This window comes from Micromesistius poutassou (assembly GCF_964030765.1).
Source record: "Micromesistius poutassou genome assembly, chromosome: 19".
Classification (NCBI taxonomy): Eukaryota; Metazoa; Chordata; class Actinopteri; order Gadiformes; family Gadidae; genus Micromesistius; species Micromesistius poutassou.
In genome coordinates this window covers 5502001-5525502 of record NC_140289.1, presented here as the reverse complement: position 1 = coordinate 5525502, position 23502 = coordinate 5502001, and the positions used below count along the sequence as shown (strand labels likewise).

The window sequence follows — 23502 nt, the reverse complement described above, 5'->3', positions numbered from 1 at the left end:
ACTGCCCCCAACACACAAACATACACACTCATACAAACTCTGGCCCCAAACCACACACACACACACACACACACACACACACACACACACACACACACACACACACACACACACACACACACACACACTCTCCCAATTCTACCGTCTGACTCAATGGGAGATGTGTGAAGGGCGTCCATGAAAAGGGAAGGGAGGCACTGGAGGATATATTCCACACTCATGCCGAGAGGCGAAGATTTGCTCAAAGCCAGAGCTATAAAAGCTTGTCGGATCAGAAACAACCGGCCTAGACTGCAGCAAAACACCCAGCAAAGCAAACACACACACACACACACACACACACACACACACACACACACACACACACACACACACACACCAACAAAGACATACACACACACACACACACACACACAAACAGACTTACATCCACACACACATAAACCCACCCAAACATTCACAAAGACTTAACGCATATAATCGCTCCCTCTCTCACCCACACACAGATTCGCACTCATGACACATACACAGCCTCCGACCTCTGCAAATGTCACTATGGCTTCTTTCAAAGATCTATGGGAGGTTTACAACAGCGTAATCATGTTAAAAACACACTGGCGCTCCGTCTTAGGAGAGGATGTGTGTGAAGTTCCAGAGAGGAGGCGGCCATGTGCAGGCTTTGCACATGCAACCAAATGCAAGGGGAACATAACACTGTACCCAAGATGTGTGTGTGTGTGTGTGTGTGTGTGTGTGTGTGTGTGGAGGGCCTGGGGCGAGGCCAACAACAGGGGACACAGCATGGCGGTGGGGGGTGCTCGGGGGCGCGCGCGTAGCGGGGTACTCACGGTCATTGCAGTGGGTCCCCGTGTAGGAGGTCATGGTGCAGTCGCAGGTGAAGTTCTCCCACTGCTGGATGCACACACCCATGTTGGTGCAGGAGTCCTCCTGACAGGTGGTGCTAGGCCCTGGAGGGAGGAGCAGGAGGAGGAGGAGGAGGAGGAGGCGGACGGCGAAGGATGGAGGAGGTGAGAAGGGATGGTGGAGGAGGTGGTGAATGAGACAGAGGAGGTGGAGGAGGAAAAGGAGGCGGTGGAAGAGGAGAGAGAGGAGGCGGAGGTGGTGTTGGATAAGATGGAGGAGGAGGATGAGGAGGTGGTGGAAGAGGAGAGGGAGGAGGAGGAGGTGGTGGAGGAGGAGGAGGATGTGGTGGAAGAGGAGAGGGAGAAGGAGGGGAGAGGAGGATGATTAGGGGAGGAGCGGGAGGGAGATTAGTAGAAAAGCAAGAAAGAAAGAAAAAGAAAGAAAGAAAGAAAGGGAGAAGCAAAGGAAGGAAAGAAGAAAGAAATAGAGAAGGAGAAATAAAAGAAGAAGACAGAAACAAGGGATAGAAAGCAGAAGGTAGGAAAAGATAGAAAAGAGAGCGGCAAAGAAACAAAGCAGATGTTGAAGGAAAGATAAACACAAAGACATAGAGACAGAGAGACAGACAGACAGACAAAGACAGAGTCAATACCTTAAAAAAAGAAGAGATTGTGGCTTGTGGATGCTTAAATATTGCACAACCCATGCAGGAGGAACACTCTATAGAGAGAGAGAGACCGAGATGGGGAGCGAGTGATAGGAATGGACGGTGACACCTCAGGGCCCCCCAGGGAGACCACCTGGGCTGTAACTAAAACAACCTGCTTCTCAATCTGCTTTTCACACTGGCCAGCGCTGAGAACACACAGACGTTCCAAACCTGACACACAGCAGGTTTTTTTCTTCTCTTGTTTATTTTGTTACTCTCTTCCATCTTTCATTTTCCTTTTTTCTATTTGGTATCAAATGATAAAGGTTGCGAGGGTTGCCATAGCAGCAACAGCATTGTAATTCACAATGTGTGCCTTCGGAAGTTGAACCAGCCAGTGCAGCACAGCACACTTCTCAGAGTTTCCTCCTCCTCGTCGTTGGCGTAGCAACGATGGCCGCCGTGTTCAATGCTCGGCACCAACCAACCGTCAAGGACGATATAATGCCCTGAGAACACACTGTCCACACCTCCTCGTTCCTCTCTGTTTGCTTCGATGTCTCTCTTTCTCTCTCTCTCGCTCTCTCTCTCTCAATACCACATTTACATGCAAACCGCTCCACGACACAACGTTTTTATCCCCTTCTCCAAAATGGCCGCCTACAACACCACAGCATTCCGTGGTCCGTGGTACGTGGAGCAGGCAAGACGAGACACGGAACAATGCGGTCACGGTGCGGTGGTGAAATCTGGCAGACGATACGTTAGCGAGGAGAGATGACGAGGATCCTCTAACTAACATATCGGGACACGTGTGAGAGACAGACGGACGGACGGACGGACGGACGCCGTGTGGACATCGTACAAGGACATAAATGCAATCGGTGGAGTGATGGCGAAGAATGCACATAAACACTTGAGAGTACACGTGTAGTGCATGTCAGTTTCTATGCACTTCAGTGGACACACGTATTGAGAAGGGGGCTGGGCATCTCTTCCCAACCCTACTGTATACATGCCTTCAAAGTACATACATGTTACACATAAATACACACTTTACATATGTACACACACACACACACAGACACACACACACACACACACACACACACACAAACGCACATACAATACACACAGATTCGAAATACCATCACATATCCTCCGGAGAACAAAATTAAAAACAGACGTTAATAAAATGGATAAATGAACCGCCATGGATGGACAAAATGCAGGTTAACCATGGTGTGGTTGGAGAGCAGTGGTCTGATGGAAGACTAAATGAACAGAAGAAGAGCGATAGTGTGGAGAGGTGAGACGTTTTGCCAGCTGAAAGTGCATTTACTGTGAAATGGACAGTAAAGGTCATCACCGATGATCACCCGGCCCTCCCACACCTCCCCCCCTCACCCTCTTAAGATGCACGTCGCCTCGGATGAATCTGCATCGAATGTGCATGCTTGATTACGCACAGGCGCATGGTGGTGGTGGTGGGGAGGGGAGCATAGATGCATGCGATCGGCCATGCAACGTGATGTATGGATGGGCGACATATAGTGCTCTTGTTGTGTGCGTGAGTGTATGCGTGTTGGAGTGTGGGTGCGTACGTTTTTGCGAACGACCGGCTAGTTTACTGTTTGAGGTTCTCGGTGGATGGGTGCTCTCTGGAAAAAAACAAAACAAACAAAAAAAACCTAAATGTATAATCTTTATTAAAGAGAGAGGGACAGAGCAGTGAGAGTGGGAGAGAGAGAGAGTGTGTATTCTTATATCATCTTAACAGCAGCTGTGATGTGATAACAATAGCCTCGTCTATTCTCATGCGCTTACATTAGAGTCAGTCTTATCCCTAACGGCATACTTTACTCCCACATGTTTGCAACCCAACACACAAAACTCCTGTCTTAGGCAACTTTTGTTTTATATAAACTCGTGTTTTTTATGTCCCTTTCTATGTAACTTCTTCAAAAATCCAGCATCCAGTTTTATGATTTATAAAAGTTGTGTGTGATTGTTTTTCTTTTCATTCTGTTCTGTGTTTCAACGTAGCCTATTAAAAATAATAATTTGTTTAATTTAATTAGAGGACCTTGAGAATACATTCAATTAGGGTGATTTTTGTACTTCATTTGCACTTAACGCCCCTGCAATATTCAAGAGGTGAAAAGATTATTAACATTTGCTTGAAATCGTTAGAAAAATTAACACCACCGACACGATATTATAATCGCTTATCACTAGCATAATATGTTGCTATTCAGACAGTGAGAGAATGGCCACCCACTTGAGTGAAATTATCATAAGGTACTTAGAATAAAATGAGTGTGTGTGTGTGTGTGTGTGTGTGTGTGTGTGTGTGTGTGTGTGTGTCGTGGTAATACGAATAGGGTACGAGGGATTTATTCCCATCAGCTGAAACGACAAGATGGTACATATCAAGATTTCAGTTATAGAAGAATGCGGAAAATTCCGGAAGGGAATCAGCAGCCTTATCGTATGCGGATGGTTTTGTCTGTCAGCACGAAACAGAGCCCCTAAAACACCCCGAGGTCAGTAGCGTTGAAATAAACCACAGAAAAATATTGTCCTTAAAAGCCCCTCCAGGACTCTAAATTGTCTTAAAATCATATGAAGTTCATTTAAGAGTACACAGAGAGTTTTTGACCAAAGCAATACAGTCCAAAAGTTCGCTTATATAGAGTGACTTGTGGCCGCAACTCAAGACATAAGAAACATTATAAGATGGAGTTGCTAATAGTCCAACCTAGTTTAAATGTACTATTTGACTTGGTTTACCTATTCTTCTCGTCTTTTTGTTGGATATTGTAGGATATTACGTTATAGCACTGGAGGAGATGTACTTAATGTATTTATTTCAGGCTGTAATGAAATAGGATACCTTATAATATGCACGGTATAGTATATCATATATATCCTACATATATGCATTATATTATTTATTTATGTGTGTGTAAAGAGTGAGAGGGCATGTGAGTTGGGATGTGTGTCTCTCTGTGACTGTTTGTCCGAGTGTGCGTGCATGTGTGTGTGAGTGTGCATGTCAAAGTGTACTGGCATGTGTGAGAGTGTGTTTGCGTGCACACATGTGTGAATGTGTGTGTGCATGAATGTGTGTGTGTGTGTGTGTGTGTGTGTGTGTGTGAGAATGTGTGTGCCACTGTGTGTCAAAATGTGCACAAATGTGCACATTATACTTAAGCAGCCTCCCCCCTGCCCTTCATTCTCTGTGTCTCACTCTCTCCTGAGGAGGTGAGAGTGGGGTCGACTGCTATTCCTTTAATGCAGTCTGGACTAGGCTGGTCCTGGCACACAGCCGGCGAGACTGCATGCTTATGTATGAGCAGCTGAACTCTACACACACACGATGCTGCCGTACGTCCGTCAATGTTGTTCATGTTTGTTGCTTGATGTCTCTATTTGTCTCTATTTTGTCCATATTTCCTTATATATGTCTACATACACATCGATGCATATTAAGATTTGTTTATATGCCTATACAGTATATCTTTAGATATGTGTTTATATTTGCCGACATAAGTCCCTGTATCGTCCCAATCTGATTTGGGGGGTGATATCGCCATGGTGACAACCCACAATGCATTGCACACAGCAGTCTTTCAGACAGGCAGGCCTTTTAGAGAGCCACGGGTCAAACCCTCTACCTTGCAGGTCAGCTTTGGTGAAACCAACTTTGTTAGGGCGTAAACAACACGACACAACGAAACAGGACAAGGTAGACAAAACAAAAACAAGAGAAACGGTTAGTGAGGGACCATTTGTGGGTGAGCTGCCACCAAAGGTTTTAGTGGGAAAAGGAAAATTTAAAAGGTGGTTAATATGTTAGTTTGAATTCAAGAAGAAACAAGTGGTCGGAAAATAAGGTTGCAAGCCCGGGATAATGTGTTTTTTTCATAATAAGCCAAAATAGTATTGTTAATCTAATACTGCCCTCTAGAGGTTGTAAAAGGTAACTGCAGGGACATGCATGAGGTCACATTAGGATTTCAAAATAATGTTCTCAAAATATATATATAATATATATATGAGATAGCAAATCTATGATAGATTATATAATATAGATTCACCTAAGTAGAGGAATTTTAAAAATATCTGCAGAAAGCTTTAATTAATAAGCCGTCCTCACTTTCTTGGTGTCGATAATATGTAATTTGAAGCATTTGGAAGATTAAACACCACTTTATCCTGTAGTGGAAATAAAATTTTACAACAGGGAAATTCCATTCCTTTAATGCTTCAACTCAATATGAACACAGACGGCAACATGACACTGTGACTAACTGCCATCATAGACCCAACAGCCTCTGTCACTTCTCTAGATGGGGTCAAAGGTGAGAGGTCAGGGGTCACCCGTACCTTCGCACCCGCGCTCCACCTGCCCGCTGCGGAACAGGGCGTCGTTGATGAGGTCAGGCAGGCGCCCGTTGAGGTCCACCGAGGCCAGGCAGCCCTGGAAGCCCTCGCGGGAGACCACCAGCTTGGGGAGACTCTGGTACATGTTGGGGCCCAGGCCCCCGATGAACAGGTCACCTGGAGGCAGGGAGGGGCGGAGGAGAGGAGGGAGGAGGCAGGGAGGGGCGGAGGAGAGGAGGGAGGAGGCAGGGAGGGGCGGAGGAGAGGAGGGAGGAGGCAGGGAGGGGCGGAGGAGAGGAGGGAGGAGGCAGGGAGGGGCGGAGGAGAGGAGGGAGGAGGCAGGGATGAAATGGTTGATTGAACATTATTCATTTTATTGGTATGAAATACATTATGATCAACATGATTTAGATATTGATTTCATTGCAGGTTAACTTACTAAATGGAAAGAAGAAATACTTTTTAAATTAACGTAGGCCTTTACGTGAAGTTACCTAAAATCTGAATTTCTAAATTCTTCATTTAATAATTGTATATTCATCCAAACTACTTTCTGGTGAGCTGATAACATTAAATGTCATTAATCTTATCGAAAATATATGCAGAGTGATAGATTAGGTATAGAAGTTAAGATGCAAACAGGGCAGCTTTGCCTCAACTTGATGACAATGCTGCCCAGATACTACTGTTTACATCCACAAGGGGGTGCCACTGATGCACTGCTATGCTGCTGAGCAGTTTCAATAGTACTTTTTCTGTGGTATGGCTAGCATTAAATGAGGCATCTCATCACTGCAATGAAGTGAGAAAAAAGAATTACGCTAATTACGCTTATGCTTAAAGGTCCCATGGCATGAGATTTTCACTTTATGAGGTTTTCTAACATTAATATGAGTTCCCCTAGCCTGCCTATGGTCCCCCAGTAGCTAAAAATTGCTGTTAGGTGTAAAACGAGCAGTAGGTTTCTTGCTCCGCCTTTGAAAAAATGAACGCTCAAACGCGCAGATTTGGGATCTGGCCCCATATGTTGTCATATGGGGCCAGGTTACCTCCCCTTTCTCTGCTTGGCCCGCCCAGAGAATTTGGCCCGCCAATGAAACAATGAGCTAGGACCGTGCGAGCGCCACATGTGTGTGTGTGAATACACACACTGTAACGCAATTGTTCATTGTTATCTCCCGCCGGAGCCCTGCTGCCCGCTGCTCGCTACCACTCCAGCGGGAGACAACCCCGGGCAACAATCCCTTTCTCCTTCATTTCGTGGTTCAGTCTGTACTTAATATTGACATGGAAGTGGAAGAACCAGAGGCGTCTGAGAACCAGACGCAGTCGTTTGAGATTCATAATATCATCCGGAGGCACAAACAGCTTTTGACCATATATATTATATTATATAGATGTCTAAATATAATATGATATTATTTAGATATAGAGCTCCAGGACTCCCGCCGGAGCACCCGGAGTGTTCAGTGTTCCACTGTAAACACTAGCGCATGGTACCGTGGCCACAAGCTGCTCAGGGCCACACCCCCACCCTCCACCTTGACCCACCTCTGAAAATGGCATATTTGTGGAGAGCTCATTGTGGGACTGGCTCATAGTGGCACGTCTTCAAGTCTTCAAGTACTCTATTAGGGGCCCACTAACACCTATATTAAAGCATCCATAAAATAGCATGCCATGCCAGGGATCTTTAATAGCTACGTTGTTTATCGTTGAGGTGCAAATGTCGTTTACCAGACACTTCGAAAAGTACATCCTAATTAACCCAAAATAGCTAGTCAAGACTGTACCTTTGAGGTCCAGGTTCTTGGCTCCGTTGACGTTCTGGGTGACCGACTTGGAGTCCACCTTGAGGGTGTGCGTGTTGGTGGAGTCCCGTGTGATCACCACGTTGTGCCACTGGTTGTCGTTCAGCTGGTTATCACTGTTCCCCTTCAGCAGGCTGGGCCCGTTCCCCAGGTCAAACACATAATGGATGAACCTGGGGGGAAACAGAGGACAGGACAGGGGTCCAGGACAGCGTTCATACAAACTGTGGGTCAGGAAGCCAGCACCAGGCCGCTGAGTCAGTGGCTACTGGGCTGATTATTGACTGTTTAAAGGTGAGCTATTATACCACCAGGTGTGGATATATTCATTAGTCAAGATTCCCCAAGATTCCCATGAAACACAGTTCAACAGCCAGTCAGAGAGGACACACACCAATGTCATTTCCTTTTCGCGAATTCTCAAAGATTAGCACCTCCTCACCGAGAGGGTCATAATCTCACACATTGCGACATCAATTCACACGTATTCCAGCACCCCCTCCATCCCCTACGCTCACCCTTTGACCAGCTCCACGGCGATGAAGTCGTTCCCGTCGCCGCTGTTGAACAGGATGAAGCCGTCGGAGGAGGTGGTCTTGAACTGGAAGAAGAGGTGCATGGTGGTGTAGGCCTGCAGCGTGGCCAGGCCCAGGTAGCTGCCCTTGCTCCTGAAGGTCACGGGGTCGGCGATGATGGAGCGCATGCCGAAGCGGGCGTTGAGCTCGCAGAAGTCGATGTCGCCGTTCTTGCACATGTCGATGTACTGCATGCCGTTGAACTTCAGGCCCTGGGAGAGGGGGAGAGAGAGAGAGAGAGAGAGAGAGAGAGAGAGAGAGAGAGAGAGAGAGAGAGATTGATGATTCATGAATATTGAATTAGAAATCGGATTTGACACAGAAGTCGGATCCATCTCAATGGCACATATTTCAGAGATCATATAACAACACATGCAATTAATGTCACCGGGAAAAGCTTTACGAAGAAGTTGTTTAGGATTCAACTTCTTCAACAGAAGTTGTTTAGGACTCCCAGGCAAAAGTTGCCTTTTGCCTGGGAGTCACTCACCATTCACTCTCACCACTCACATGGATGAGTGAATGGAGGATGAGTAGATGAATGAGGAGTAGGCCTACCTGCAGATGGCCAATGAAGGAGGAGGGGGAGGAGGAGACGAAGCGTTTCTCCGTCAGGATGCCCGTCTCCACGTTGTGGAACTCCAGGCGGGTGTGGTCGCCCGCCATCTGACCTGAGAGAGCGAGGCGCGTTTAAAAACACAGCAACTCAACAGAGCTGCCAATCAACGTCATGTGATCATTTTCACTTTTTTGTTTGGGTCAATAAATAATAGGCTATGTAGGTCACATGTCAGTGAAGAAGTCCTCAAAGATTGTGTTGCCAGATTTCGGGGTGAAAAAACAAGTAATGTCAACTGTCAACTGTCTGTTCTCCTTCAGTGATCACCCTCACTTTAATAAAAGCCACAAGTAGATTCATGGCTTAATAATCAGACTTCATGTTATACCAGGGTTGTCAAATTCAAATATACAGTGGGCCAAAATTTAAATCTTGGACAAAGTCGCAGGCCAATTACATTACATTAATTGGGGACATTGCATTATAACAGGATCCGCGGGCGGGCGGGCGGGGTGTTTCACCGTGCTTTTGCCTGTTTACACACGCCACACATCCAATTTCTCACGGCAAAATTTCTCAAAATTTACTCAAAAAAATGAATTGAGTGTGTTTGTTTACAGTTTAATACAAATCATTAAAAAAAAATAAGACTAAACCAACCAATCTTTGAGTCAAGTTAAGTCTCCAACATCATTTTCCCATGAATAATTTCGGCACGGCAGCTGTAAATTGGGTTCATATTCCTCCCTTTGTCGACAGAAATACCTTCAGCCACGTCCTCGTCCACAGTGAGCTTGAAGTTCTTTCCACGGCGCACCACTCTGACCGCGTGCCACTCGTTGTCGTTGAGCTTCTGTCCGGCGTAGATCACCTCCGGACCCTTGCCTGAAGATTAAGGCGCGTTAGTCGAGGGAAGGGGGGGGAGTCACAGCGCAAACCAAGTCTTTGTTGTTTGATCCATTTGGGCTATTTTCACATTGACTATTAAAGAGTGGCAATGGATTTGAAAATGCTTAAATATTTGACGAGTAGCTGCTTGGCATATGCATATTCTCTTTGTAGCCGTGTTTGCACCTAGCTGCTAGGCAGCTAGGTGCGTTTGCGATTGTTATTTTTTGGTCTATTTTTTTTACTTTTCAAACAAAGACTTGGCTTGGGTTTCACAACAGAGGAAAAATGTAAAACATATGTTTGCAAGTGATATGTTTGCTGTTACTCATACGACGACTCACCAGGAACATAGGTCGGCCTGTGTCGTGCCCTTTGTGTTTCAAACGATAACCGCCAGATGGAGCCATTGCTAAAGATTGAAAAATAGCCGTACGGCTAGTTTGGCTTCTTGCTGTTTAACGTGACCTTAAAAACATCTGGCCTAGATGCAATCTTTGATCAGTGAAATTAAATCACACGTCAGATGACTACTTATTACCGAAAAAATGAGCTGTCCGAACTAATTTGTCTCTGACGTTCTTATCTAAGGGATTGATTATGTAAATTATTATGCAATTATACACAAGTAGTTCTGGTGATTTAATCCCTTTAGAAGGCAATTATTTTTTCATGTTTAATATTTGTCATTGGTAAAAATAACCATATTTCTGTGTAGACTATTTGTGTGTGTGTGTGTGTGTGTGTGTGTGTGTCTCAAAAAGTATGTATTTTTCATTGGAGATTACCTTTTTGATGATTAATCAGTCTCATTAATTATCATCATCATCATCAGCATAATTAACCGTGTAAGATCTGTTACTCAGATTTAATGAGCCATAACACACACACACACACACACACACACACACACACACACACACACACACACACACACACACACACACACAGAGTTTTAAATTTGTATGTGTGTGCTTGTGTGTGTTGAAGGGAGATGTGTGTGAGACCACAATATAAGTAATAGCAAGCATATCACTTGAGCAAATACATAAATATCACATGATGAACATGTTAAGCAACAAAGATATATCCTGGAAAACTACAAAAGAAGTTGCACAAATTATTATTTTGCTGTTAGTGGATTATAGAGAGTAACACACTAAATAATACTAACCATAGATACAAATCAGAAATACTGGGCACCGACAAAGTAGTCGGCTGAGTTAATTAGAAAAATGCAACTAAAACATGAATCCAGCAGTAATAGCTTAATTTACTTTGATGTCAACAGCAATTTATTATTATCATTTTCTTATCTGGCACAATCCTCTTATCGGAGCTCCAGCAGTCACACACACACACACACACACACACACACACACACACACACACACACACACACACACACACACACACACACACACACACACACACACACACACACACACACACACACACACACACATAGCACGTGCAACTCTATTAATTAAAGAAACATCAGATTTGAAGGTAGAATGCTCCGGAAGCGGAGTGGTGACTTACTGGAGTTACAGTTTATCCTCACACAGTCTAGATGGGGGAGGGGAGGGCGAGAACAAGGTGACAGATGAAATCGCATCCTTCAAGGTTATCGCTGCAGACTTCCATTAGAGTACAAAGTAACGTCACCTTCCCGGGGATGGTCACATGACCACGACGACCATCTTTTTTATTTTTTACCCATGCAGGTTATGGTTGATTTGCTGTCGTTATTGTTGTTGTTTTATGTCAGGTTGAGGCAATACTGATCGTCTGATTGGCCTTTCTCTAGAGTCAATTCATCGGCTAATTATCGATATTCTGCCAGTTAAGTTATTGAACCAATTGACTACTTTACAATTTGGAATTTGTATATTCTTATTGAATGTGTTTTCGGCAGACTTTGTCCAAAGGGAAATTTAACCTGATACATTAAAAAAAATGGTCGCTTGGAAATAAAAATGGCCACGTCGATCTCCCAACCCTCCCAGTGTACAAAGAGAACGGTCAGCTTATGTGCAGACCGTTGCCTCAATGATTGCCTCCTTCTTGTTTAAAGGCTAAACATCTTTGGCTTTGTTTGCCAAACACATTGAAATTGAGATAATGTCAAATCTCTGATTAATTTGAATGGCTGTGTTTTGCGTCAAGAAGGCAAAGAGAGTTCACAGTGTTGGGATCCACGTGACCATGTCCCTTCATGTACCATCAACCACGACAGGAGAGTGGAAACAAACAGCCCGGAGCCAGACAGCACCCAGCACCGTACAGACGGACTCACACTCTCTCTCTGAGATAACCCCTAACTGTCCATCTATTACCATCTGTTCCTTCTCGGTCGATATCCTATCTCCGGTTCCCTGTGTGTAACGGCCATTGCTCTCTGAAAACAACAGTCTGGTATTTAATTGTTTTTTGTGTGGTTACTACAAATTTGGGTATTGGGTATTGGAGTATTATGTTGTAGGTGTGAGTAAGTGAGTGTTTGTGATTGAGTGTGTGAGTAGATTCTCTTGCATTCCTATGTGTGAGGACCAGGCTCGCTCCTTTATGAAAATCTGTCTAAAGATGACAATGGCCTACGATGATCCACCCCACTCATATCTGTCTCCATCCTCCTACGCCTATCGCTCTTCCTACGCCTTGCTCTCTCTACAGGAAGTGTGCATTGGGGACAGGGGGGGTCCCTGTAGGGAGTGCTGGGGGTCTCGCAGGGGGTTCCGGGCTGTTCGCCATGTGGGCCGCAGGCTCTGGGCCGTTGAAGGGGTGAGTGCCATCTTAAAAACAAGGTATGGGGATCGGGGGGGGGGACGGGGGGACGGGGTGATTCGCAAGACTATAGAGAAACCCTGGTGTAACCTGCTACTGTGAGGAATAAAAACAAAAAACAAAGAAAGAGTTGAGAAAAAATAACTCACAAGAGACACAATGAGATCGAGACTAGTAAAACGATTATGATGTGACTGATCTGATGTTTGTCCAGAATTGGCATTTTTTCCTGTTAATTGAAACGTGTAAAAATAGTGTGTCTTGCATGGAGTTGAAAAACATTTCGTGGCATATACAGTATGTTTAGATAGAAAACACATGGTGGTAGAATGGATGTTGTAATCAGATGTTAAGACTCGTATGGACACAGTGAATTACTCGATGGAGATAGCTAGCATCAAAGCAGAACACAGTACGCTCCAGGCAAATCCAAACTAATATATACATGCAACTACAAAGGCAAACTTCCAAACCCATGATGAAGAAAGAAAAAAAAAAACAAGTTTTTAGCATAGCTCCGGGATACGTCATCACGAAACATCAAACTCGATAAACGGGAAAACAAACTAAATGTAAACACACACTAACAAAAACGATAAAACATCTAACAATAAACAGGCAAAAAAAACAACAACACAACTTTTAAAAATCACCAACTGCCAAGATGAAGTTCAGCCGGCCGGCCAGCAGGGGGCAATGACGGCAACGGTGGCGACGGCGGGGGGCTCTTTCTGAACTCATACGTTACCTAAGTTGACGGTGAGTTTGACCCGGCCACTGTCCAGCTCCAGGCGGAGGGTGTCGGCCGAGTCGCGCGACGTGGCGGCCATGAGCAGGCCGAACGCCCGCTGGGACGTGAAGCGCAGGGACACGTCTTCGGCCTCCGTGTGCATGGTGCTGGGCATCACCACCTTCATGTACATGCTGCCGTCGTAGGACAGCACCGAGGCCTCTGGGAGGGAGGCGTGTGGGGAGGAGGAGAAAGGGGAGAGAGGAGATGTTGAGAGGACAAGAGAGGAAGAGGAGAATAGACAAGAATGGGTAGGAAAGGAGACCAGAAAGAGGAGAAAGGAGATTGGAGAGTGGAGGAGAAAGGAAGGGGGAGGAGGAGATGGGAGAGAGAGGAGTTGTTGAGAGGACAAGAGAGGAGGAGAAGAGACGAGAATGGGTAGGAAAGGAGACCAGAAAGAGGAGAAAGGAGATTGGAGAGTGGAGGAGAAAGGAAGGGGGAGGAGGAGATGGGAGAGAGAGGAGTTGTTGAGAGGACAAGAGAGGAGGAGAAGAGACGAGAATGGGTAGGAAAGAGGGAGACCAGAAAGAGGAGAAGGGAGTTGGGAGAAAGGAGGGGAGGAGGAGATAGGGGAGTGGAGGAGAAAGGAGGGGAGGAGGAGATGGGAGAGTGGAGAGGAGAGCAGAGGGGTGAGAACAGACATTAGAGGAAATCGAAGCAGCCGAGGAGAACACAAATGCAAATATCGCAATGTTTTTCTGTCTACTCCCATGAATCCAATCTTAAACAAAAACATCCCATAAAGGCAGTGTGTGTTTAGTATGCATTGATATATAATCTATATATTCACATCTACCTTTGTCATAACGTAGTAACATAACCACATAAAAACAGCCCAAGTCAAATCCCACATAACACTGAACCGCAGTAATAGGCCACCGCTTGCAAATTGAGCCACACGTATACGAACAGGACTGAGCTCGTAAGGACAACGCAAGCATCGTCCATTACTAGCCGACTAGTACTCTGGAGGCAAGGCTTTCCAGTTGTCCTTAATGGGGGGAAACTGCACAGAAAGCGATTTCCTGTTTATGGTAAGGGCCCTTTGCACGGCACCACTCAACAAGGGGAATGTTCATAACGGCATCATAACGCCATTATGCGCTCTCTCTCTCTCTCTCTCTCTCTCTCTCTCTCTCTCTCTCTCTCTCAGCGGATGAAAAGAGACACGGTACAAGGACCCAGTCTCACGCACTCACACACACGAATGTGTGTTACTATACATCAAAGCTCACAAGGGCTTAAGGGTTACACACACACACACACACACACACACACACACACATAACAATCACTGCATGTCAGAGAATGTATACGGATCATAACACAACCCTATGACGGTAAACTTGGACAACCAGAGAGAGAGAGAGAGCGAGAGAGAGAGAGAGAGAGAGAGAGAGGAGAGAGAGAGAGAGAGACCATCAACATACACTGAAAGGCTCTTGGGGAAGGGAGGGGGGGAGGATGGGGGAGAGAGATGTATTAAAAGGCAGACCATCTGTGAAATACCTGTTTTGACACCACCGCTACGAAGAGGAAAAAGGCCCTGGGGTCGGAACTGCACCGTTATTTGAGAGTGTGTGAAGCATGCCGAGCAGGAAGGTGAGAGACCTCCGAGGAGTCACTTGCATTACGATGTGACACTACGTAATGGCATGTTAGATGTGTGTTTCTGGAGCCTGGTTAACACTGCGGCGGATGAAACAAGCTGTACTAGATCGCTCTCTGTTGAGTGTAGAATGCATCGTGCTGACTGAAATATCGGTTTTCTGGTACTAGTTCTGTTGTTCACTAAAAAATGCAACAGGAATTCCACCGAACATAGATCCAATTTACTATGGCGACTCTGCACTAGATTATGCTTTTTTTTTTTTTTAGATTAAGACTTTTATTTTATATTTTTTCAACTCCAATAAAATTGTTATATGTTTTGATTGTTCACATCCATACCTGTGTGGAACTTATGATTCATTTTAAGGCAACGGGGTATGGAAAAATGATCAATCATAGGTGGAAGTATTGCAGAAGTCATCTCACCAAGGTCTTTTTTTATTTTCACACAGACCCCTTTTGTTGAATGAGAACGTGTTTTTACCAGAGCTCCTGTTACAGGGGCCTGCTGTGGAGTTCATTGTCTGGACAAGCTGTTGATGGGGAGAGAAGGCGGTCCCCTGCAGGTCAGTGAAACCTTGACTCGCTGTAGCTCTGCTCCGTTTTAAATCACACAGCTTTTCTTGCCTCTTTCTCTGCATGTTTCATTCTCAAAATGTCAGGCACACACAGGCACACACACACACACACACACAAAACAAGTGAAACATGCGCACACACACACACACACACATACACACACACACAGATACAAACACAAAGCAAGTGACACAAAGAAACACAAAGTAGAGGGCACGCACACACACTCACACACACATACAGACACAGAGATGTACAAACACATCAACACACATTGATACCAAGAGTCAGACACACACCCACACACATACACACACACACACACACACACACACGCTCCTCATGCAGACACATCTGCTAAGTGACGGCGCCGTGTATTGATCCCAGGGTCTCCAGGCGTTTACATTGGGGACTCGTCTGGATGAGAACCAATCTGCACCTCTGAAAACCCAGAGTGACAGACAAGGACACGACGGCCCAAACAGAGAACATATGACAAAGGCAGAGCCAAGTAAATGTGATGCTTTCACCGTGTTTTGACAAAACCTAGGGACAACATTGTGTGTGCATCGATGTGTGTATGAGTGTGTGTTGGTGTATTGAAAATGCGCTAGCTCAAATTGTCCAATAACAAAGAGCATGTTCATGTAACTAAATATATATATATATATATATATATGTATATGTATATATATGTGTCAAGATGTGGATTCATCTTTAAATAATACATTGTGTAAATAATATATTGTGGTTGCACTACACTCTGTTTTAAAGCAGTACATTAAATGAAGAAAAAAGTAATCTCTCAAGGTCGAGAGGATACATGTCTATACAATAGACGTATACAATAATGTGTGTATTCACTAGGGGATTTAACTGGAAGAACATTACAATCTTTTATAGTCTTCTCACATTCTGAATAAACCCTGCTTGCAAGCTGTTTTTCCAGAAAGTGTCATCATTTAAATAGACCAAAAAAACCAAAAACACCTTCCAAACAACCATATCTCTGATGTGTTTCAATTGATAGGAACACCTGGCATGAAAGAAGTAAATCCAGTCGCGACATTTTTTAAACGTGTTGTTGTCAAGGAAAACACATCCTGTCTATGTCAAGGCGCTCTCGTAACCTCACCCTTTAGATTCCCCATATACAAATGCGCTTTGAACGCTGTGCTGTGTAACAGAACAGATTACTTGCAGCTGAGGGTCGTTATACCGGGTCAGAACACTGTTGCTATACTGTCTCTCTCTCACTCCTCAACCACACACGCACGCACATGCATGCACGCACCCATGCACGTACACACACAAATACACACACACAGGGTTTGTGTCTTAATCAAGATACCCTAACCCCTGCTAATGTATAGCATTTTAAAGTGGGCCAATACAAGCCAGAAAAGCCTGTTTTTGCTGGCTGTGTACATCCAAGTGTTTTTCAAAGGGTTTTGGTGGCTGTGGCAAATTGAGGAACAGATGGTTGAACTTCACCTCACACGACGGGAAGGGAAATGAAACGTTAGCCGCGAAAAGAGCGAAGACAGCGGTGCTGATTATAGCTGTAGGCTAATAATGGGTTTGAAGCACCAGCAAACAATGCAGGTGATTGCTTCATGGAAGAGCTCTTTCACCCTGCATGTGTGTGCTTGAGTGTGTGTGTGTTGTGCATGCATGAGAGAGAGAGAGAGAGAGAGAGAGAGAGAGAGAGAGAGAGAGAGAGAGAGAGAGAGAGAGAGAGAGAGAGAGAGAGAGAGAGAGAGAGAGAGAGAGAGAGAGAGAGAGAGAGAGAGAGAGAGAGACTGTTTTGGTTTCTTTTTTATTTTGTACCACTGTGCATAACTAGCAGTGAAAGTAAATGAAAGGATGGCTATGGATAAAGCTATTTAAACCAAAGATCAACAAATCAATTTGGGACGGATTTTGTAAATGAGTCTGTTTCCTTCATCTCCAATCACATGTGCAACACAATTGTGTGGATGATTATGTGTTGTTTTGTTTCTGTGTGTTTCTTCTGCGTTTTCATAATTCATAACTAGGCTGCCCATAGGGGGTGGGAAATGCCGTCAGTTAACAGAGGAGGTGTTCGGCCGTGGACAATATTCTGTGCGCGCACACACACACACACACACACACACACGGCACAGACAAAATTGGTACTAATAAAGTCAACATCTTTAAACCTTTATTTATTAATGTTTTAATTATCTGTGCATTTATTTAGTTATTTATTGCTGAAAACAAGATCCTTTATTGTTCTGCTAATATTGAAACAGTGTATACCTTAAAATAAACAGATAAAAAAAAAGAACATCATTGTTATCGTTTACAATTTGTCACAGTGTGTTTTTATCAACCAAATTCCCTCCTAAGTGGATTTCCAAGCAACGTTAAACCACTCAACATCCAGACACCATGTCCTGGTTGTGGTTTTATCAACGCATGCACCCCGGGCACCATTACATCATCCTCCACCTTATACAATGGGAAAACAGGCCAGCGACCAATGAACAGCCAGGGATTATCCGGCAGTCTGTTTTTTTTTTTCTCCTTCCACAAGCTGCCACACGCCGTGCTTAGATTGGGCACAGAAGAGAGCGATTTATCAGGATGTTAAAAAGTATATCTGACGGGGACTGTGAGGTGGTAAGTGGGTTTTGAGCATGGGCAACATATTGAACAGGCTTAATGGATCATGCGCGGGGTCAATCCATGATGCCTTCACCGCGTCACGCTCGGCACACGGATGATCGTGGTTCGAGACAAATACTCGCCGTGTTAAAGTTCAAAGTGTGATTTATTTTTCTTTGTTTCCCAGCTTTGTATTGTGATTGTAGCCTAGATAGATAGATAGATAGATAGTCCTTTATTAATCCCCCTTAGGAGAAAGTGACCAGCACAAGTGACCAGCAGTACAGTGGGAAAAGAGAGTGCGAATACAAATAAAGTATATATACAAATAAATTTACCAATTTGAAATAAAATATAATAAAAAACTATTTGAATAAGATAAACATACTATATACATGTAACTGTCCGTTTGTAGGTGACTTGTGCATTAAAAAATAAATATGACTACAAGTATAAATGTGCCAACATTGGTTGTATCTGTTTACTATTTGATCATTTAACAAATGCATTCATCCAAATCCACTTGCATGCAGTCCATGCATGTACGTGTCATTAAAGAGCAGGTAGGGGGTGGGGTCACTTGCTGAAGGAGGCATATAGGTCTATAGGTCGGTGGTCGACACTGGGACATCTAACCCAGTATTCCGAGATAGTCACAATAAAAACATTTTTTTGATTTCATCAACAAGATTTGGTTGATCACAGACAGACAGGAAATGTGGGTGTCACGGCATAATAGCACACGAAGATAATGTATTATGAAAATAAATATAAGGTTCTGTTTGGGGTTGGCGCCCATCGTTGGTGACCAGTTTAGTAGTCAGTAGTGGCTATTAAATCGTCGTTCTAGCTAGTCATTACCGTGGTGACCACATACATGGTCTCTGGACAAGAGGAGAGATGGAAGAGGATGAAGAGAAATGAAAATAAATAGAAGACATAAAAGCAGTGGGACAAGACACAGAAGAGACACAAGACCATAAAATGGCCGGTCACATCCCGGAGGGACGGCCTCTAAAAATAAACGGCATGGCCGAACTTCTCTATCGGTGATCCAAAGAAACAGAGTTGTTGTTGTTTTTTTTGCGTCCCCTGAAGCCTGTTCGGGGAATGACGCAGCAAAAAACAAAACAGTTGGCCATTAAAAATAACCAGTTGAGGTCATCTAGTTCTCGGTGCACTGGTTACCTAGCGCACCAGGAACTAGATGAGACTTTGGAGGTCGACTGGACTAGAATTTATTGCTGCAATATATAAATTAATATTTTCGGGATCTGTTCTTCTCCTTCTTTCTAAATCCCTGAAGCTAGCTAGCAAAGCCAGAGGACGTGGCATCCCCCCCCCCCCCCCAAACAGTAGTAGCCTGCTGCCGCGACCAGCTTTGGGGACTTGTCAATTTCTCAGATGGACGAGCACTGCAGGCCGTAGGAGCTTTTATACGCTGTGTTTCATTATTTCTCCTTGTCCTTTTTCACCCTCCCTCTCTTTTTCTGTCTCTTTCTCTCTCTCTGTCTCACCCTTTCTTTTTTCTCACTTTTTTTATTTTTCCATCTCATCCCCTCCTTCTCCCTCCTTCTCTTCATTTTAATCTCTCTCTATCTCGCCCTTCTTTATTTCTTTCTTTCCCTCTCTTTTCCTTTCTCTCTCTCTCTCCCTTCTCTCTGTGTCTCTCTCTTCAAGATCTCCCACACTCTCTCTCTCTCAACGTGTCTCTCTCTGTCACTTTGTATCTTTTTCACTCTCTCTCTCTTTCAATATGTTTCTTTCACTCAGCTTTCTCTTCATTTGCCCTCACCCCAATGTGTGCCTTTCTGGAGATACGATATAGAGAGAGGGACAGACACTTAATGTGAGGAGAAGAGACACACACACACACACACACACCAAGAGGAAATGTCCGCTTTGTCCTTGTTGCTTTCACTCATCCATCCATCTCATCTTTTAATTAACTAAATCCGACAGCGGTTAAAAAACCTCTGGTTTTCCGTCAGTGTAGCATTTCATCAGGAGCAGGGCGGTGGCGCTGGCCAGCTTGTGTGACTCTGTGGTGGTGGTGGTGGCTGATGAACCCACCACATGGACTGGATCTGATCCGAGGGGATGGGCGGACGGACGGATGGACGGACATGACAAGAGAGACCACAGCGGGGGATGGGGTGGGCGATGAGACAGGATGGGGATGATTATGAGGTTACATAGGGGATGGGGGGTGGTGGTCGGAAATGAAGACTGAGACGCCTCTGTCGAGTGTTGAGGAGACGGGGGGGGGGGGGGGGGGGGGAGAAACAGAGTGGGGAGGAGAGGAGTGTTAAGTGGAGATAGAGAGGAGAGGAGGAGAGGCATGGAGGAGAGAGTTGAGGAAAGCAGCAGATCAAAAAAGTGGAGAGAGAGGATGACATGAGGAGAGGTGAGAACAAAAGAGAGGAGAAGATGGCAGAGGAGGAGAGAAGATAGAGGTGGAGGAGAAGATGAGGAAAGGGGATAGGAGATAGGAGAGGCAGGCAGAGAGGGAGAGGAGCACAGAGTATATATAGGAGGTGAGGAGAAGAGAGGAACCGAGGAGGAGAGATAGATAGATTGTGGGCTTCCATCTCCCCCATTGCCTTCATTAACCATCAGAGCAACAGACGCAGGGAGGACGGTGAAAGCAAGAGGCCATTTATCAAACATACAAACTATGGTTATTTCCTCGGAGGGAGCCACTATTGTGCTTTCTCTGCGGCGACTTACTGATCTAGAAAAACATGTTACACACCTGATCTCCCCGCACACACACCAAAGTCATTATTCTGCGCAATGCAATTATTTCACTGTGGCAAGACAACATAATAGCGGGAATTCAGCGACAGAACAATGCAGCGATGGGGCGAGTGAGCAGGCGAGACGTGATCTGGCCTGAGCATTTTCGACGTGTGCATTGCAGCTTTCCATAAAGAACCCAAACCATTTTATTAATTATATTTCCCTGGGTTACAAAACACGACCACCACAGCGCGTACTTTATGCAATCATTTACATTCACACACTCACCCGAAAACACATGCAGACACACCAACAACGACGCGCCCCGACAATTGCACAGCATCTGAATGAATCATTTCCCCAGCTGTCCGACATGACCAGGGGTTGTGATTCTGTTCCGCAGTATTCAATCTCCCCTCATTTAGTTCTCTCAATTCCACGATGCCAACAGCCGAAACCAACCAAACAATTCTGGGAGACATTATATGTTTCCACGATGGGGTCGTATTCATCACCCCCCCCCCCCCCAGCCACCAAATTTGAATATCCCATTACTGTTGCATTTATTGTGCGTTTTATTCGATTTTTCTCTTCTTTCAGGTAAAAGCTGAGGAGGTCTAGAATCTAGTCCCTGAGGTAGGCAGACAGAGCTTATAATGAGGTGGGAATTGCTCAACTTAAGTCCAGATGGGGTGTGTGTATGTGTGTGTTCTGTGTGTGTGTGTGTGTGTGTGTGTGTGTGTGTGTGTGTGTGTGTGTGTGTGTGTGTGTGTGTGTGTGTGAGTGTTTGTGCGTGTAAGAACATTTCCCAGGGTGGTGGTGTAATGCAGGTGTTAAGACATGCAGATGTGTCATCAGATGTGTTATTCAAACACATTGAAATTTGCCAGTGAGAAAATTGAAGCTATTGTCAGATCCAGAAACACACACATGGGTTTCAAGCTTCACGGACAAAAATAAAGATAAAATAATTGCAGGAAGAAATACACTGTAAACATTTTTCACTTTAGAAGAGCGCCACAATGCATTTCTTTCAAGGGGAGGATGCTATAATTTTAACACGGTTAACATGAGAGCAAACAATTTGATTTTGATCATTAATGAAATGAAATTGAGAGTTGCCATAATTGCTTTTTTACTTTGCCTTCCCATATGTGGAGGTAGTATACCCTTCTCACCCCATCGCATTTGCATGGAATCAGTTATGATTAAGTTAGCTATTATTAAACCTAGCATTAGTCTCCCTCCTGCTCGCTTCACTTTTTCCTTTAACATTTTATTTTTGCTTTCTCATTCCTCCTCACAAATCCCCATTTCTCTTTAATCTCCTATCTGTCCTTCACGAACCAACAACCATTGTGTCTCTCTCGCTGGCTCTCTCTCATTTCCACCTCTCTGCTTTAGAAACAAACATGGCGGCGTGCAGGAACAGGATTTCTTTTCATGTCATCCGTTCTCCTTCTTTGCCCTTCACTGGGTTCTCGGGATGTGTGTTTATGCGAGTATAGCGTTGGCCTACTCCTTGGGTTCAGGGCAGACCTTGAGGTGTCACTTTCTCTGTCTGCGGAGATTAATTTACCCACAGAAGGCGGTTATCTCCCCTTTAGGGGCATGGGGGGAGGAGAGAGAGAGAGAGGAAGAGGAGTTTTTTTTGGGGGGGTGGAATTATACCGGGAGAGGTTGGTCAGGTGGGAGACAAAAGAGAGGAGACGAGAGGGGAGAGGAGAGGAGTGGAGAGGAGAGGGAGGAGAGGAGAAGAGGGGAGAGGAGAACATCACGGGAAAGGAAGAGGGATGAGAAGAAAGTTGGAATGGAAGAAAAGGAACGAGAAGAGACTGGGAAAGAAGAGTGTAAAATAGAGCAGGAGAGTGTGGAGGCTTTGACTACATCTCAAGCAAAATGCACTGGGTTAAATCCCTGATTTCCACAGCCTACTTGTATTCATCCGTGAGCAAGATGCCCCTAACCCCTACTCCTTAGTGATATCTTGATTCCCTGTAAGACAATTTGGATAATGGCATCAGCATAATGACTTAACTACTTCATATGAATACATTACATGAATTAGAGGAGACAATATTCACAATATTACATTATTATTTACTATCATTCATTTTATTCACATATCCTTTACTTGTGAACATAAATAAATCACACACGCACACAGAGGCATTTTCCCAACAGGGAAAGCTAGATGATCCAGCAGAGTAGAGAGAGAAATAGATACAGAGAGAGAGAGAAAGAGAGTGAGAGAGAGTGAGAGTGAGAGCCAAAGCATTTCTCACTGTAACTGACATAACGGCTTCTGAGTACATCAGCGATATCGCTGTCCCAGTAGCTTTCACAATACTCTCCCTGTCTGTGCAGAGACAACAATCCTCTGATAGCGGGGGAGGTACGGGGGACGATATCTAAAAGACTCCGGCTGTCCATCTGGGAGGGGGGGGGAGACAATATCTAGGAGACTCCGGCTGTCAATCTCACTGTATCTTAAAAACAGATAACAGCAGCCATGTTAAAAGTGGAGTGGGCATTATAATGGTAACCCCCCCCCCCCCCCCCCCAACCCTCCCTTAGGGAGCTGCAATGTTTAGCAAACTCGGCACTGTGTTCTTTAATTTAGACCC

General features: G+C 44.8%; 1 protein-coding gene across 1 annotated transcript in view; it reads right to left on the bottom strand.

Annotated features, from left to right (window-relative positions):
• Nucleotides 1-23502, bottom strand: part of nrxn3b (neurexin 3b) — a gene marked incomplete at both ends in the record, with an annotated part of 279821 nt that overhangs the window by 162106 nt on the left and 94213 nt on the right. Inside the window, 9 exons of the mRNA XM_084484264.1 lie at nucleotides 849-968; nucleotides 5194-5220; nucleotides 5906-6079; nucleotides 7696-7886; nucleotides 8232-8500; nucleotides 8847-8959; nucleotides 9613-9732; nucleotides 11278-11304; nucleotides 13271-13474. Coding sequence (XP_084340390.1) covers nucleotides 849-968; nucleotides 5194-5220; nucleotides 5906-6079; nucleotides 7696-7886; nucleotides 8232-8500; nucleotides 8847-8959; nucleotides 9613-9732; nucleotides 11278-11304; nucleotides 13271-13474 — 1245 coding nt within the window. The remainder of the gene's footprint in view (nucleotides 1-848; nucleotides 969-5193; nucleotides 5221-5905; nucleotides 6080-7695; nucleotides 7887-8231; nucleotides 8501-8846; nucleotides 8960-9612; nucleotides 9733-11277; nucleotides 11305-13270; nucleotides 13475-23502) is intronic.